The 19,378-nt window shown below is 39.0% G+C and overlaps 1 protein-coding gene across 1 annotated transcript in view; it reads right to left on the bottom strand.

The window, feature by feature from the left end:
• The window catches only part of TBC1D12 (TBC1 domain family member 12), a 78,703-nt gene extending 64,955 nt beyond the window's left edge, over positions 1-13,748 (bottom strand). Inside the window, exon 1 of the mRNA XM_045853986.1 lies at positions 12,637-13,748. Coding sequence (XP_045709942.1) covers positions 12,637-13,586 — 950 coding nt within the window. The 5' untranslated portion in view covers positions 13,587-13,748. The remainder of the gene's footprint in view (positions 1-12,636) is intronic.
• Positions 13,749-19,378: the final 5,630 nt, after the last annotated feature.

Genomic DNA, 19,378 nt, shown 5'->3' with positions numbered 1-19,378 from the left:
CAAAAACAAAGTTAGGTAGCAATAGTTAAATTGCTGATGGGAAATTCTGTAAAAGAACTGACTTGTTCTTTGTGGCTCTAAAGGGCAAATTAGGACCAGGAACATTACAAAGAAAAACACCGCTTTCACATAAAGAACCTTCTAACAATTAATAACCTCAATAGGCTGCCTTTAGGAAACTGAGCTCCTTATTAGTGAAAGAATTCAAGCAGAGGCTAAACAACACCCAACAGGTGCCTAAAAACTATCTAAGACTAAAGAAGCAGAAACTTAGCTCCAGGGTTGTTGTTGTTTTGCTTTGTTTTATTGACATTTTGCACACGTCTAATCTGGAAGTACTTCCTGAACTGATGATAGAACCTGTGAGACAACCTATGAGATCTTACATTCCAGTAGTACAGTTGAAATCTTTCTCCTGACAAGAGTAATTGTCTTTTTTTTCCTATAGATGTTATGATGTTCCATCAAATGGACAATTAAACCAAAAAGATGTATTTTAGTGCTCTCACACAAGAGCAAAACAAACTTATCTCCTTATTAAAACATGTACCTAGTTACTATTTTACTCAGTAAAGTTTTATAGTGGTTATCTTCTAAATGTTTTTCCTTCAGGTAGTATAATTCTCAGCTGTTTTATTAGTATGCCCAATATTGAAAGTCAATCACTGTTCTACTATTCTCGACTATATTACTGTGTTTTTGGGAGTATATCATGAAGATAGATATCAGCCTCTGGTTATATGTTCAACTGCTGTGCTGGTTATGTTATATAATATTACCTACCAAAAGTTTTATTTATCAGTCTTTAGTTAACAAATTTTAGTGCTCAACATCTAATTGTGAATCACAACAAATCCTATGTTTTCCAAACAACACCCAAGGATTATCAATCTCTTTAATTCTAAGTAGCACCAAGGAAGTTAAAAAGTCAGTCCAGCCCTAGCCGGTGTGGCTCAGTTGATGGGGTGTTGTCCCACAAATCAAAAGGTCTTGCGTTCAATTTGATTCTGATTCCCAGTCAGGAGCACATGCCTGGGTTGAGGGTTCAATCCCCAGTTGGGGGTGTGCAAGAGGCAACTAATGTTTCTCTTTCACAATGATGTTTCTCTCCCACTCTTTTTCCCTCTTTTTCCTTCTCTCTGGAATCAATAAAAGAAAAAAAAATTTTTAAAAAGGTCTGTCCAACAGTGGGTGGGGTGAGGAGTATTACCATGTAAGCAAAAAAAAAAAAAAAATCACCTTAAATTTTATCACTTCAAAAACACAGAAACTGCTTACTCAATTGAGACCTTCCACTAATTTAAAACTTCAATAACTTACTTCACAACTTAAATTTTTACAAAATATATCTTCCTAGTAAATGAATAATTACTTTTTCCCTCATGCATGAGAGAGACTTTAATTCTGCTTGCTAGATTTACCATAGTACTTGTAAGAGTACCTTTTAGCACTGGAACTCAAGTAAGAAAACATTGTTTAAAATTGTATATTGCATTTATTTCACCCTTTCATACAATGTACTTTTTCCTAATACCTTAATCTATCATACTAACAACTTAAATTTTTAAGGCCTAAATTAAACCTTATATATACAACCTCTCATTAAAAAATTTTTTTCACTTGCACAATATAGCCTATAAGAGTCCATGAGGGGATGAGGACACTAAGGAAGTTAAGAAGGAGAGACATGCAGATATCTTTAAGGAAAGAAGTTGCCAGAAACACTCACAAAGACACTGAGGTAAGCAAAGTAGAAAAAAATATATGGAGATGATCTGTAGTAATACTCTGAAGCCCAAAGGCCAAAGTACAGAGCTAACTTCCAGCTAACAATTACTCTCAAGCAATCTTCTCTGTACAAACTCTTCAAACTCATTCTCTAAGTTTCTCCAGTCTCTAATCAGACCTCCATATCCTCTGATTTTCTTTATCTTCTTTCTCACCACCTTAAATGGAAAAGTATGGAAACAAAGTATTTATCTTTAGTTTTGTATTTCCTATCCTGCTTTTTAAAAGCAGATTATATGAGCATTTTGGTTTTTTTTAAACATTTTTTAAGGATTTTATTTATTCTTAGAAAGGGAAAGGGAAGGAGAAAAAGAGGGAGAGAAACATCAATGTGTGGTTGCCTCTTGTGTGTCCCCTACCAGGGACCTGGCCTGCAACCCAGGCATGTACCCTAGACCCTTTGGTTCATAGACTGGTACTCAATCCACTGAGCCATACCAGCCAGGGCACATTCTGTGTTTCTCAAACAAAAAAATTAAACTGTTGTAGTCTTTGAATAACTTTTTCCTGAGACAACAGAAAAGTATTTCCCCTACTTAACTAGAAGACTACTAACAGATTAGATGAAAAACAGATTTGGAAATTCTAAATAATGCCCAATGTATGATGGGTAATTGTACATTACAGTATTTAGAAAAATATGAGAGAATAGCACATAATTTGATTTCAAAACTATCATGTTCAGTTCCAAACAAAATATTTTAATCTGTGCGGCACTGAAGGCAGGCAGATGGAAATATGTTTTAACCAAAAAATGTATCCCAAAATAAAATTCGAATTAAAAAGAAATCAAGAGCAAAATTCAAAGATAAACTGAACACATTACCAAGTTCACTGTCAAACTAGCTCTACGTAGGTGCATAAATTGTAGCTTGGTTTCCTAAGGTAAACTTCTCTTAATTGCAGGAAAGAGTTTGCTGAAAACCCAGTCACATGGGTTTCCCTCTCTTTCTTCTTTTGGCCACAGAACTACAAGAAGAGCTGAAGCAGCAAATTCTAAAGGGGAATAAGCCATGTGTAATGTGCAGGAGTTTTTCTTAAAGGCATGGAAAAGAATTATAACTATCAGCAGAAGGAAGGAAAATTAACACCTTTTTGATAAGCTGTAAATAAAGGGAGGTAAAGTTATGACTCCACATTAGACACCTGAGTAAAGGTTTATGAGCTAAAGCTTAAGAACAGGCAAGCATGGCTATCTATCAGCATAAAATGAAAGTTAAAGACCCTTCTCACTAATAAAAATGAAGCTAAAATTTAATTAAGCAAATATAATTTCTCAACTAGTAGAAATTAAAAACACGCTTCTACATTTGTATTCATATCTGTCCTTTGTTGTATCTCTATACTCATGAATTACACTGTACATAAATATGATCCAACTTTAAATAAATAAAGCAATCTGAGCTGTTAATATATGCTGTAACCTGTCTATCAACAATTATTTCAGTGATTAATTATATATAGTCTTGGAACCACCTGTATTAGAATCACCTGTGAGATTTACTTGGTAAATATGTGGATTCCTGCTGGGTGCTGCCACCCAAGATCTTCTCCAGGAAAGGGCTGGGGTGGGGGTGGTAATTAAAAGAATCTGCATTCCTAACACCACCCCCTCCCCCTTTAAAACACCAAACTTTAAGAATCGATGTAGTAGGATCCAAGCAACTATCCACCAGAACTAGCTGGGGACAACTCTTAGTGTAGTTAAGAGTTCCTAGGAAGAAATATGCTGCCTCAAAAGGGACTGACTTTCCCTTTCTGAATAATACATTCATAGATGCGTAACAGATGTATCACCTCAAAAGCTCCAAATGTTTCCACTCTTCCCCAAAGCTTTCCTACCACAACACACTAAGTATGAAATGTATGAGTAAGCCAAGTTAAACATTTCAAGAACTTAAACTTAAAAATTGGCTTTACCTGTCTATAAGAAGTCCTTAAAACAAGAAAAGACACAAATACTTTAATATTTCTTAACATTCCCTCCTTTCAGTTCCTTCTTGGATTTGTTTTAGTCAAAGTTTCAAGACTTCTGGAAATTTTATATCACTACACTCGAGTTCATTTTAACAACCATCCAATCCCAAATACAAATTATGTTTAAAAATCTATTACTCAAATTGTACAATGTTTCTTCAGGTAGTAATAGATAAAATTTACTCCAGTCTCTTCCTTTCTTTAAACCAGTGGATTTCACTGATGGGATTGGAAAAGGGACTGTGGTGGTCTTGCTATAGTTTGAATGACACTTGGACCCTCACTATATGCCACATAATAAATACAAAGCAATAAATACTTAGAATATTATCTCAATCAACCCTCGTGACAATCTCATGAGGTAGGTATCACTATTATCCCTATTTTATGGAAGAGTTGCTTAAGGTCCAGAGAGATCAAGTAACTTGTCCATAACTTCACAACTAGGAAGCTAATCTAAACCCAGGCACGTATGTAACTTCAGAACTAGCAATTTTTAACCACTGCAATATCCTCTAATTCAAAGATGCAACCTGCCAAAAGCAAATACCCTGAATCCGGCTAGGCAGGGATTGTGGATTCTGATGAATCTTGTTCTTTAAAATTGTTCTTAGGAGATTTTGAAGTTTAACAAAAGCCAGAAACTATTGCACTAGGCTATTAGTTCTCCAAAGTGGAACACTGGCAACCTTTGAGAAATAACTCATGGTCAGAAAGTTAATGCCTCAAATTCCAGTTCACTGATTAACTAAAGTTTATTTATTACCTACCCTCCCCACTCCAAAGAATAACAAGGGGGAAAAAAATCTAGCATTGTCTAAAGGAAAAAAAAATTGTAACTCCTGATCTGTACTGTCTACATCTAAGAAACTACACAAAAATCACTGATGTTTTGCATGATTACTTTGAAACAGAGCTGGATCTTCACTGAAAGAAATGTTGAAGTTAGAATTTAGAGTTGAGGGAGATATATCTATCTCTGGCAACCTTATCATTTTACAGATGAAAAAATACCCTGTTTTTTTAAGCATCCTCTTTAACTCAGTTCACATTTGTAATATTTAGCCAGCAAATATTTTGAGTCTACAACAGTGTATGCAAGAGAACTGTATAATATATCATAGTATACTGAATCTGGAAAGGACTCTGAACCTCCTAATTTCACAGGTAAGGAAAATGAAGTCTAGAAATTTAGTGATTTGCCCAAAGTCACATAATTATTTAATGGCAAAAGAAGCTATCCAGGACAAAAGCCAAGTTTCTTATTTCTCAGGTCAATAGTATTTTCACTACACCAAAACTATGTTTTTCTTCATAAACTTCTTATATTGACTTATTCACAGAAATCAGCACATTAGCTTCAAACCCTAGGAATCAGACCTATAGTCTAGTTCTGATTTTTTTATTAATTAACTATTTGACTCTGGGCAAATAACTATAAAATAAAAATACATGTTACCTTTCCTAGGTCACAAGTGTATTTCAAAAATAAAAAAACTTACAAGAATAATACACATAAAAATAATTTTGGAGCCCTGGCTGGTGTGGCTCAGTGGATTGAGTGCCGGCTTGTGAACCAAAGGGTCGCCAGTTCAATTCCCAGTCAGGGCACATGCCTGGGCTGTAGGCCAGGTCCCCAGTGGAGGATGTGTGAGAGGCAACTGCACACTGATGTTTCTCTTCCTCTCTTTCTCCCTCCTTTCCCTTCTAAAAATGAATAAAACCTTTTTAAAAATAATAATTTTGGAAACATGTAGATATAAGATGTACTTTCATATTTTTTTTCTAGAGGTCAATAGGTACTGGTTAAATCATGTAAATACTACCCCAAATAATCAGAACTTAAAAGCTTCAAAAATCATTGCCCTATGTCCCCCTAAATAATAACTTATTATCATGTCTAACTCATTTCTGGTATCCAATTCATAACACCTTACTAGGTGATGTCTAGCAAATAAAAGATTTATGACAAAAGCACTGTGGTTTTCCATGGGATATTAAACAATGAATGAAAGGACCCCTGAATTTCCTTCTACTTTAAACATTTCTAACTTTACAGTAAAACAAAACTGCTCCCCAAATAAAAATATTCTAGTCAGTAACTCTATGCCAAATAAACTGTAAGGTTTAAGTAAGAGAATGTACAGCAGGTCACTGAATATAGTCATTTCATTATAATATAGATGAGATGCCTAGATACTGTAGCCTCTGCTTGTATCAATTAGCCTATGGTAGAATTGGTTTGGTTATGCATCCTTTCACTTAAAGTTGCACAACCTAGCAATGATGTTAAGTGAGGACTTATTATACAAATGTCACTTTCTAAATTGTGACAAATGTACAAGAGTAGTATGATATTGACAATATGGGAACAAAGTGAATGGTATGGGACAATTCTCTCTATGTAGTTATCTGTGTAACTTTTCTGCAAAGCTAAAAGTTTTCTAAAATAAAAAGTATTGAAAACTAAAGAAAAGCATGTATGCTCATTTTGAAAATAATTCAGAAAATTTCTACCGAACAGGTAACTCCAAGTTAATATTGGATTAATAGTCTGCTTTGCTCATTAGGGTATAGCATTAAAGTATTAATTTAGTTTAACATTTCAAAATGATGTTTAAGCACTTAAAATTACCTTAGTCCCATGAAAACTGAAGTTTCCCAATACTATTCTACCAAATTTAGATTCACATTATCATATCTCTAACCATCCACCTTAAAACCATGACCAATAAAGAAAAAAATAAACAAATGGGATCTCATCAAAATAAAAAGCTTCTGCATGGCTAAAGAAAACAGCATTACAATGAAAAGAGAACCAACCATATGGGAAAACATATTTGCCAATGATACCTCAGACAAGGATTTGATCTCCAAATTATATAAAGAACACACACGCCTCCACTCCAGGAAGACAAACAATCCTATTAAAAAAAATGGGCAAAGGACCTGAACAGACACTTCTCCAAGGAGGACATACAGAAGACCCAGAGACATATGAAAAGATGTTCAGCATCACTAGCCATCAGAGAGATGCAAATTAAAACCCCAATGAGATACCACTTCATACCAGTCAGAATGGCCATCATAAATAAATCAACAAACAAGTGTTGGAGAGGTTGTGGACAAAAGGGAACCCTAGTGCACTGGTGGTGGGAATGCAGACTGGTGCAGCCACTGTGGAAAACAGTATGGAATTTCCTCAGAAAACTAAAAATGGAACTGCCTTTTGACCTGGCAATTCCACTGCTAGGAGTATATCCTAAGAACCCTAAAACACCAATCCAAAAGAACCTATGCACCCCAATGTTCATTGCAGCACAATTTATTACAGCCATGGGCTGGAAGCAACCTAAGTGCCTATCAGTAAATGAATGGATCAAAAAACTATGCTACATTTACACAATGGAATGCTACACAGCAGAAGAAAAGGAGGAGCCCCTACCCTCTGCGACAGCATGAATGGAACTGGAGAGCATTATGCTAAGTGAAATAAGCCAGGTGGTGAGGGACAAATACCATATGATCTCACCATTAACAGGGACCTAATCAACAAAACAAACAAGCAAGCAAAATATAACCAGAGACATTGAAATTAAGAACAAACGAACAGAAACCAGAGGGGAGATAGGAGGGGACAGTGAGGGGTTTTCAGGAACAACCATAAAGAACTCATGGACAAAACCAAGTGAGGAAGGAATCCGGGGAGGGAAGGAAGGGAGGTGGGGATGCCAGAGGTGGTGGGGAGAGGTGGGGCGGGGAGGCAGGAAACTGCATTTAAATAACAATAATTTTTTTTAATTTCCAAAAAACAAAACCATCTTCAAATTCCTTCAATCAATGCTGGACTTCCAATGGTTTTGTGTAGATCCCTATTTCCTATAGTGGGAGAGAGAGAGAGTGTGTGTGTGTGTGTGTGTGTGTGTGTGTGTGTGTGTGTGTGTTTAAGAAAATACTGAATCTTGCCCCAGCCAGTGTGGTTCAGTTGCTTGTGTGTTGTCCCACAAATCAAAAGGTCACCGGTTCAACCCCTGGGTTGCTGGTTTGGTCCCTGATTGGTCAGGGTACATAAGGAAGATGACCAATAGATGTTACTCTATCACATCGATGTTTCTCTCCCTCTCATTCTCCTTCTCTTCCCCAGTCACTAAATTTTAAAAATTTTTTTAAAAAGAGAAAATACTGAATCTAAGTATGGGTGGTGAGCCAGACACAGGGAAAATATATAAAAGCCTCTTGAGCCATTAGCTCCCCCATCTAATATTATAACAATTAGCTTCACAATACCCTAAAATCTTCAGACTCCTATTTTTATTCTAGACCAATTGGCTTACTGATTTCAGAGAGAAGGGAAGGGGGAAGAGAGAAAAGGAAAGAAGGCCGTACCAGCAGCCTTGATACGGCATCCTCCCTATGTACCCAACACAGGGCAGAACCACAACCTAGGCATGTGACCTGACAGGGAACTGCATCCAACCAAACCTCGACCTTTTGGTCTACAGGACAACACTCCAACCGAATGAGCCACATCAGCTGGTGCTTCTAAAATTTTTAATTCTTATTATATTAACATATAAGTAATATATATAAGTAACGTCCAATGGAATTCCATTAGTGACATAGAATATTTCTACATTTTTTATATCTTGTAGTAACAAAAATTTGATATTTAGATCAAAATAATTAATTCTTCATTCTCCTTATCATTATATCACACCTGTATTTAAAAACTGCTTGCTTCAAGTAACTACAAAAATCTTTTAAAATTTATGAGAAGTTTGATATGTTGCCTTTATTTAATCAAGCTGTTGAAAAAGGAATTATTTTTAAGAAACTGATTTTGAAACTGTAGTTTTTATTTTAATTGGCTGGGAGGAATACACACTGAGGATCAAAGCCCTATCTGACACAGGTATTAATGGCTCATTCAGGTGAATTATGATTTTGTCAGCTAGTGTAAATTCTGGAGGAGAAAAAGATGTGCTGATTCTGATGTTTCTGAGAACCTTAAATTAAGAAAATTTATAACTGGAGGAATTTTAAATTCTCAGTATCATACATAATTAACAAAATATATTCTCATTTTCATACTGGAAAGTATGAAGACTACCTAGTTGTGAAAACAAATCCCTTAAAAAACTTTTAGTCTTCCCTTCTAATAAAAAGAGCTCTGTGAAAGGTTTTTTTGTGTTTTTTTGCCACCACATTTAGAAAGTTCAGACATCAATAATTATAGGGAAAGCTACATCAATCTGTATGTTCTAGTATCTAGAAAGCCAATTTTCTTTTCAGATAGGAGGGGAAAAACAATCTTCAAACCTTATTCTCTACCTTAGTCATGCTATTTAAGGCCACCAAATTTTTGCAATTCATCATGAAGACTTTGTAAACAATTATCAACACTACCAGGAAACACAGGTAGATACTGTGGGTTCCTAAATAACAGTAACTGTGACAGTCTGAACAATACTCAAAGTAATAAATGGCACCCTGGCTGGTGTGGCTCAGTGGACTGAGCACCAGCCTGTGAACCAAAAGATCGCTGGCTCGATTCCCAATCAGGACACATGCTTGGGTTGCAGACCAGGTCCCTAGCAGGGGGCACTCAAGAGGCAACCACACTGTTGATTCCCTCTCTCTCCCTTTTTCTTTCTCCCTTCTCCTCTGTCTAAAAATAAATAAATAAAAATTTCTTTAAAAAAAAAAGTAATAAATGGCTTTAAAAAAATACACCCTGGTCCGGTAGCTTGACTGATCAGAGCATCATCCCAATATGCCAAGGTTGCAGTTATAAACACAGAGATGCCCTTGTGAAGCTGAGGGGAGCCCCCAAGAAGGACAGAACTACAATTCACCTCACCAGGAAGGGAGAGAAAGCAGATCATGACAGTGGTCCCATCCTGGACCAAATTCCGTTTTCTCGTATAATACTTCTAACCCAGTCAATGAAGCTCCTGTCAATGATGTATCTTAAGTGAACATAACTTTATAGTAATAGATACAATGCTGTAAAATGTTTCCCTCTCTTTACTTAAAACAAACCTGAAGCTATTCTTTAGAAGTAGTTCTGTTAAAGATTTTTGCCCAGGGAAGGGAAAGAAAGGAAGCAAGAAGGAGAAGGAAAAGATGGAGGATAATCAGGTAAGAAAAAAAAGAGCCACATGTAAACAGCAGTTGTGATGGAATATAAACCTGGACTGAAAATTAGAAATCCTGGTTCCTAATCCCAACTCTGCTGTTAACTAAAATACCTTCTTTAGACAGTGAGTTTCCTCATCAAAAAATGAAATGCCTGGCTGGCATAGCTCAGTGGATTGAGTGCGGGCTGTGAACCAAAGCATTGCAGGTTTGATTCCCAGTCAGGGCACATGCCTGGGTTGCAGGCCACGGCCCACAGCCTCCAGCCCCCCAGCAACCGCACATTGATGTTTCTCTCTCTCTTTCTCCCTCCCTTCCCTCTCTAAAAATAAATAAATAAAATCTTTTTTTTTTTAAGATAGAATTTCATAAGAACATTGTTTTAAAAAAAATGAGATGGGTATAGGGGTTGCACCCAAGAACAAGAATACTAGAATGAGATATCCCCAAAGGGAACCCTGGCCAAGAGCTTCAGAGTTGAAAATGATAACTGTGCATAGGAAGAAAACAAAAAACCTCTTAGGTTGCAGAAGCAAGGAAAATTTCTGATTATTCTGCCTGGGGATGAAAGATTATTCAAAATTACAATGTATAAATTACTACCTAGAGTGGGAGAGTCCATGCAAGTTGCCAATTCAAGACCTGAGTGGGGTTCTTTAATATTAGTGCTAGGCATTACAGATTCAGAGATGAATGCCATAGTCTCTGCCTTTAAGGTGTTCAGAATCCAGTTAAGGCTTTAGCTAAATGCTAAGAGAAAAATTGTGCCTCTGTCTTACTCTGCCCTCTCCCACCAATGCTACATAAAGGAAGCAATGACACCTGGAATCTTAACATTCAGATCTTAATGAAGAAAAATGAGATTTAGAGAAATTAACTTCAGGGTACCTAAGGTTTCTAATTTCAAATCCAGTGCTCTGATACACGTGACTAGTATGGCCATATGAATGCCAACTAGCTACATTAATTAAAGTCTTATTAACTTACAGGATAAAAATTTTTTAATTATATCAAAATTCCTGCCTACAGTTAATATTAAAGCCTCTTATAATAGATTTGCCTTATTAGTCATAAATTACAATGCGTACATATATGCATATGAGTGTATATATGTGTATATATATAATTTCCTACTTAATCCCTACTAGCCTGTACTCCACCTCCAAGTCAGGAACCATTACCATACCATTGCCCAAACCATCTCTGTTTCCAATGGGTAACGAAGAGCAAGTACTCTGGGTACACTGTTTGAATTAGTGATCTCCAGAGCCCCTCCCAGGTCTAAAATTGCCTGACACTTGACATCAAAACATGACCAATAAACACCTAGAGGCCACACAAAGTCACAAATATATACACTTAACTCACCTTGAGATCTTTTAAAACACTGCCATCACAAACTTTGAGTATATATTGCAACCAATCACAGGCACAAATGCAGATCTTACTACTCTATATATTTTGTCCTATGAGTAACAGAAATTAGTATTTCCCAATCTTGATTTAAACACATTACAATTTATTTTTAAGTTTATACAAATAGGAAAAATAAGTGATAACAAAGTAGAAAAAAGAATAAGAAATATTATTTACAATAAAAAATTGTGACTGTGTGTCTACAATGTACACTGTATAATTCTCTGAAACTTGAGTTGTAGAATTTGTGTGTGTGTGTGTGTGTGTGTGTGAGAGAGAGAGAGAGAGAGAGAGAGAGAGAGAGAGAGAGAGAGGGAGAGAAGATAACTGAAACAGGAACAAAAACACAGGAAAGAGAACTCTGAAAGTGAGGGTTTTACAAGTTGGGAATATTTTCCTATTTGCCTACAGATTTTTTTTTAAGCGGTCAAAATCTGACTCAAGGGTCAGATTTGACCTTTTCATTAATTGCTTTTACTTTTCATTAATGTGCATTAAAATGAGTATTTTCTGACTACTTATCCCTGACAAATCAACAAAGCCCCATTCTGAAATCTGCAATGTCCAGCACCATAATTTAATCTTAAGAACAGCAGGTCAAATAATATAAACGATACCACAAAAAATTAAAAATAAGTTGTTGAAAACAAGTGGAAGCCTATCTGTCAGAATTAGAGGAGAGGGATTTTCTATATAAACCACCATAGTAATTTGGCTTTAAAGACTAGGATCAAATTCTAAACACCAAACTGCATTTGAATAAAGGCCACTGGGGGGAAAACGGTTAAACACTGTGAAACATAGCCTCCCCTATTTTCAAGAATTCCCAAACTATTTAAATGGGTTGACTCCACACAGACAGCTCTGCAAAATGACTTCCCTCTTTCACAAACACAACCCCCCACACATCGCCATCCCCTCCCCCCAATCCTTTTAGTACAAGTAAAAATAAATAGATAGACAGACAGACAGACAGATAAATACATAAAATGGGGACGGAGAAGGCTGGCTGTTTTTTCAAAGAGGCAAAACTGCAGGCAGGGCACCATCAGGCTAGCAGGACCTGAATACACAGAAACCAGGTATGAAAGGCAGGTATAGCCTCCATCCACAAGGAACAGAAAGAGTTGCTCCCCTCGGAGCTCACAACTTCCACAGGCAGCACTATACAGACCAGTTCCTCTTCCCCGTGACAAATCAAAGCTTAAGTCTGGACACTAGCGAGAGCCGGCACTGAGGTGGCCCCCCAGCCGCTCTCAGCCAGCACCCGGCCTTAGCCCAAACCCAACCCGAAACCCGGCTCAGCCTGCGCTGTACCTGGCGAAGAAGTCGGCAAAGCCGCCGCTCCGTCGAACCCGGGCCGCGGGGCCCTGCTCCGTGGCGGACGAGTGCACCGGTGGCCCCGCCGGGGGCAGGTGGTCACGGGAGCTCTGGCAGCGGCTCACCTCGAAGGTGTTCCGAGAATTCAAGTGAACGTCCGAGAAGTCGAGGAGCGGCTCGGCGCCTGCGCCCCTACTAGTCCTCTCGCCCGAGGTGGCGGGGGACGTGCCTTCCTCCGGACCCCCGGCTCTGGCTCTGGCTCCAGATCCCGGATGCTCCAAGTCCTCGCTTCTGCGGCCACCACTGACTGTGCTGCCCCCAGCGCTGCAGCCCGCGCCCTCAATCTCCTCCGTGTCCGACGCCTCCAAGCAGCAGCTGCGCAGCGGGTCCTCCAGCGGAGCGGCCCAGTCAGAACTGCCGCCAGCACCGTCCGCGCCCTCGTCGCCAGGCCCCTCCAAGCGGAGGCGGCGGTGGCGTGGATTCCAGAGGCCGGCACGGGCCAGCCCATGAGACTCCTCCAGGTCGCGACAGTCCTGGCCCAGCAGAAAGCCCGAGTCACCGTTGGTCATGCCACCGTGCCGAGGAGCAGTGGCATCGGCCACCTCCGCACCTCGGAGCTTGGCGCTCGAGTCGGGCGGGCAGGCATCTGAGCGCGGGGCTGCTGAGGACAGTGGAGAGCAGTGCTGGCCAGCGGGAAGCGGACAGTAGCCCAGTCCCGGCTCCAGCTGCCCCCCAGCCGCCGCGAGGAAACGCTGAAGGAGGTGCTGAGGCTGCGTCTCCTCTTCCTCCCCCTCCTCCTCCGGCAGCTCCACAGCGCCAACGCCTCCGCCAAAGCCGCCCGTGGCCCGGATCGTCTTCCCGTCCTGGCCCGCCGACTCAGGCGCCGGCACAGGGAGCAACTTGCGATTTCTTCCCGAGCAGGCTCCGGCATCCTCCGGACCCACCATCTGGGCCGGGTGAGCGCCTCCAGAGGAGGCGGCGGAAGACTCTCCGGCGCAGGCTCGGTTCAGGTATAGCCCTAGGTGCTGAAGCCGCGGCGGCAGCCGCAACCTTTCCAGACCCACTCCCACCCGGGGTTCAAGCAGTTGGGGAGGGCGGGCCAGTGCCTGGGCTTGCGCACGCGCAAGAGCCGGACCGGTCAAGCCACGACCTAGAGATCCCACGAACCATAGAGACGCCAGCTAGAGAGCCCCGCTCCATAATACTCCAGTGGCCAATCTGGGATCAGATGTCTGGGTGGTGGAGGTTGGTTGGTCCACTCTGAGTATGACAGTTCTTACACAAGCACAGCTATGGCTCATTTAGCAAAAATTCACTTGATGTATTTAATTTATAGGAGTAGAATACAGGATGTTAGATGTAAATCCTTTCAGCTCTAATTGGTCACCAGTCTGCTCTACCCATTTACATGCATCTTCTCCATCACCATTGCCACAATTTAGGGCTTCATCTCCTCGTGTCAACACCCTGTAGAGTTCTCCCCTTCATCTTTCACAATACTACTTAGTTTATCTTTCTTGTCTAGCAACACACCTCATCCCCATTGCTCTTCTTACAGATTTCCTTTATCGCTCAAGGAGGGAGAGGAAATAGAGTCAGGTAGAGAGAGGCTATTGAAATAATTCCAGCATGCTGTGAATCTAGATTTAAAGGGAGTGATAGCCATTGTGTGGAGATGAAGTGTATTTAAAGTAGAAATCACAAGACTTGATAACATTGGTTATAAGGAGTGATTGAAGAGGGAGGAACCAGCAATTCTTACTTTAAAACTCATGAGATTGAAACCAATGTAGTTTGAAGAAATAGGGGCTGGAAAAAACTTGATTAATCAGGGAAATATATCTGGTAAAGTAAAAGAATTGTACTATCAAGCATGTAGTTACAGGTGTAAAACTTAGGTTAGAACTTAGGTCAAGATGGAAGTTTTAGAGTCATCTGCATAATGCTGTTAGGTGAGTCATGAGTGACAACATCTAGGAAGAAAGAATAAAAATGGAGGTAGGGCAGAGACTCTATAGCGTCATTATTTCAGGATGGACAAAGTAATTGTATTGCAAGGCATTAAAGAGGCACCAATTGTGAATAAAATTAAGCAACAGTCTACTCATTCTAGAAGTATGTCAGTGAAAGAGAGCAGAAATAGGAGAATGCAGTAGTAGAGAAAGCAGCACTGTCAAATGTCAAATTTTTTTTACAAATATGCATCCACACACACAAAAGAGTGAATATAACCTTTATGGGTGATTATATATATATATATATATATATATATATATATATATATATATATATATATATATATATATATAAAATATATATCCATATATATGGATATCCGTGTACCCAGCAACCAGTTTAAGAATCATCAAGTGTCTTTTATGATGAGCATTTTTTTGAAGGCCCTAAGGAAGGACTAAATGGCATGAGCATAGTTAACAATGCATTTATTTCAAGATCTTCCAGAAGAAAAAGTGACTTCCAGGACAGAGGTGGAAAAGTTAATTTGGAAAGTGAGAAAATATTTGCAGAGCATATATCTGATACAGTTTGGTATCCAGAATATATAAACAACTCATACAACTCAACAACAGACAACCCAATTATAAAATGGGTAAAGGACTTAAACAGACATTTCTCCAAAGAAGATATGCTAACATATTTTTAAAGTTCTTACTTATTGATTTAAGAGAGAGGGAGGGAGGGAGAGAGAAACATCAATTTGTTGTTCCACGTATTTATGCATTCAATGATTGATATTTGTATGTGCCCTGACCAAGAATTAAACCCACAATTTTGGCTTATCTGGACAATGCTCTGAACAACTGAGCTATCTGGCTAGAGTGCTAGTAGCTATTAGTAAGTGTATGAGTCCTGGCTGAGAGTTCCAGTTGGTTGGAACATCATCCTGTACACCAAAAGGTTGTGGGTTCAATCTCTGGTGGAGGTACATACAGGAGGCAACTGATCAATGTTTCTTTCTCATATTGATGTTTCTGTTTCTCTCTGTCTTTCTCCCCTCCTCTCTCTCTCAAATCAATAAACATGAACATATCTTCAGGTGAGGGATATATACACACACATAACACACACATATACAGATATACATATATGTGTGTACACACATGTACATATATGTGTGTACACACATATATGATGATGCTCAGCATCATTTGTCACCAGAGAAATGCAAATCAAAACCTCAGTGAGATAGCACTCATACCTACTAAGATGGCTATAATCTAAAACTGGAAAATAACAAGTGTTGTAGAGAATCTGGAGAAAGTAGAACTCTCATACATTGCTGAAAGAAATTTAAAATGGTACAGGTGCTGTGGAAAATTCCTCAATAAGTTAAACACAGAATAAAATGACCCAGCAATTCCACTCCTAGGTATATTTCCAAAAGAGTTGAAATATGTTCAAACCAAAACTTGTACATAAATGTTCACAGTAGCACTAATTATAAAAACCAAAAGGTGGGAACAAAAAAAATGTCTATTGACAGAGGAATGGATAAAGAAAATGTGGTATATCCATACAATGGACTGTTGGCCGCAAAAAGGAAGGAAGTCCTGATATGAATTACAAAGGGAATGAATCTCAAAAACTTTATGCTAATTAAAAGAAGCCAGACACAAACAATTCACATATTGTATAACTCCATTTATATGAACTATCCCGAATAGGTAAATCCATAGGAAAAGAAAGCAGACTGATGATTGCCAATGGCTGAGGAAAGGGAAAAAGAGGGAGGGACTGACTAATGTATATGGGGTTTTCTTCGGGGGTAATAAAAATGTTTTTGAGCTAGATACAGTCAGTAATTTCATGGTATTGCAAATAGACTGAATTTACTGTTTTAAAATGACTTCATTTTATATGAATTTTACCTCAGTTAAAAAATTTAAGTTATACAGGTGATGTCTAGACATAAGTATAGTTATTCGATGGGTAAAGATGAGGGTAGCTAACAGTCCTATCTTAATCTTTTGTCTTTTCTTTCTTTTTAAATATATTTTATTGATTATGCTATTACAGTTGTCCCATTTCCCCCCCATTCACTCCCCTCTACCCTGTACACCCTCTCCCACCTGTATCCCCCCCTTTAGTCATGTCCATGTGTCATACTTGTAAGTTCTTTAGCTTCTACATTTCCCATACTATTCTTACCCTCCCCCTATCTATTTTCAACCTACAATCTATGCTACTTATTCTCAGTACCTTTTCCCCCCTCTCCTCCTCCCACTCCCCTATTGCTAACCCTCCATGTGATCTCCATTTCTGTGGTTCTGTTCCTGTTCTAGTTGTTTGCTTAGTTTCTTTTGGTTTTGCTTTAGGTGTGGTTGTTAATAATTGTGAGTTTGCTGTCCTTTTACTATACATGTTTTTTCTTTATCTTCTTTTCTTAGATAAGTCCCTTTAACATTTCATAAAATAAGGGCTTGGTGATGATGAACTCCTTTAACTTGACTTTAAAGTGCTTCTGGGAAGCACTTTATCTGCCCTTCCATTCTAAATGAGAGCTTTGCTGGACAGAGCAATCTGGGATGTAGGTCCTTGTCTTTCATGACTTGGAATATTTCTTTCCAGCCCCTTCTTGCCTGTAAGGTCTCTTTTGAGAAATCAGCTGACAGTCTGATGGGAACTCCTTTGTAGGTTACTGTCCCCTTATCTCTTGCTGCTCCTAGGATTCTCTCCTTCGTTTTTACCTTGGCTAATGTAATTATGATGTGCCTTGGTATGTTTCTTCTTGGGTCCAACTTCTTTGGGGCTCTCTGAGCTTCCAGGATTTCCTGGAAGTCTATTTCCTTTGCCAGAATGGGGAAGTTCTCCTTTATTATTTGTTCAAATATGTGCTCAATCTGTTGCTTTTCCTCTTCCCCTTCTGGTACCCCTATAATTCAGATGTTGGAACGTTTAAAGATGTCCTGGAAGTTCCTAAGCTTTTCCTCATTTTTTTGAATTCTTATTTCTCTATTCTTTCCTGTTTGGTTGTTTTTTTCTTCCTTCTGGTCTACTGTATTGTTTTGAGTCCCAGTTTTCTTCCCATCACTATTGGTTCTCCGTGCATCTTCCTTCATCTCTTTTATGGTAACCTGCATTTTTTCATCTAATTTGTGACCAAAATCAGCCAATTCTGTGAGCTTCCTGATCACCAGTGTCTTGAACTGTGCATCTGATAGAGTGGCTATCTCTTGGTCACTCAAAAGGATGAGTCCTGAGGCATTGATCTGTTCTTTTGTTTGAGACATGTCTCTCTCTCTCTCTCTCTCTCTCTCTCTCTCTCTCTTTTTTTTTTTGGTCTGGTCACTCCTATAATGGTGAGGGGTGGAGCCTTAGGTGTTCACGGGGCAGGGCACCCCAATCGTTAGATTGTGTCATTGTATGTGGGGGTGGGGGTGGGAGGGAACAATGGCGGTAGCTCTGTTCTCCTGGGACCTCAGTCCCTTCTCTGGGATCCTGGGTTGTGCGCTCTGCCCTGGTCCACAATCCCCATCTCACCGGGTCCACCAGCTGCCGCTTGCATATTCAGGGTACATCCGCTGCGATCTTGTGCGCCCCAGATGCCTTACATGCTTCCGGTTGCCTTATGCGCCCAGTTCTCCCTGTTGCACCACGACCCACGCCCAGCCGCTCCTCTCCGCCCCTCCGACCAGTCTGGACGAACGGGTCTATTTCAACTTCTTGGCTGTCCAACTTCCATTCAGATAAATTCCCTATCAGTTCTGGGTGTTATTCTGCCTCTAAATTGTTGCTGTTCTAATCTTGGTTGTGTGTGGAGGTACGGTGCATCCACCTATGCCTCCATCTTGCTGGAAGTCCAATCTTTTGTCTTTTCAACTTCTTCCCTCTCTATCTAGAGAATTTATTCTTGTGATTTTCTTACTGCCATCAAACCGTTCCTAAATAACTTGTTAACTTACTCGACCACTCCATTTCTTTATCTATAAAGTCATACTATTTTTAAACTTGTTTCTCTAAATGGCTTATTTTGTTATGTATTCCCTCTCCCATGGTCAATAGCAGCAAAGTTTTTATGAACCATGCTAGCCCATATTACCCTACTATTTTCTCGGTGCAGACTTCAAAACTGAAACACATTTACATTTTGTAACTTTGTTTATAATCATATGTATTGCATACTACTAAATTATGTTAATGGTTCTTATTAGGGGTTATTGGTTTTATTTCCCACTTTTAGTAATAAGATTTTGTCTTATTTGATAAGTAATAGCAAATCTTATTTTACACAGAAAGAAATGTCTACTTTCAAGGTGTAGCATATCCCTTTTGCAGTCCTTAAGAATTTGACATTAAAAACTTTTGGTACTGGGCCTTAGCCAATTAGTTCAGTTCATCAGAGCATTGTCCTGATGTGCCAAGGTTGGGGGTTCAATCCCCATTCAGAGAATATACAAGAAACAACCAATGAATACATAAATAAGTAGAACAACAAAGAACAACTAATCGATGTTTCTCTTTCTCTCTCTCTGTGTCTCTCTCTACCTTTCTCTCTCTCTGTCTCTCCTCCTCCCCTTCTTCTCTTTCCCTCCGTCTAAAATCAATAAATAAAGCATTGTCAACTTAAAAAAAAACTTTTATGCCATATGACTACATTACTACAACTCTAGGCATAAATAATATAAGCTGGTACTTTCCTATAAATTAGATCAAACTATTATAATAGAAAAGATATTCATAATTGCTGCTGTAAAATATTAACTTAGTTAAAATATGA

The sequence above is a fragment of the Phyllostomus hastatus genome, unplaced genomic scaffold (genome assembly GCF_019186645.2).
Source record: "Phyllostomus hastatus isolate PE091 unplaced genomic scaffold, TTU_PhHast_1.1 phas_scaffold_1066, whole genome shotgun sequence".
NCBI lineage: Eukaryota > Metazoa > Chordata > Mammalia > Chiroptera > Phyllostomidae > Phyllostomus > Phyllostomus hastatus.
The sequence above is the reverse complement of the archived record's forward strand: the minus strand, read 5'-3'. Positions and strand labels throughout refer to the sequence as shown.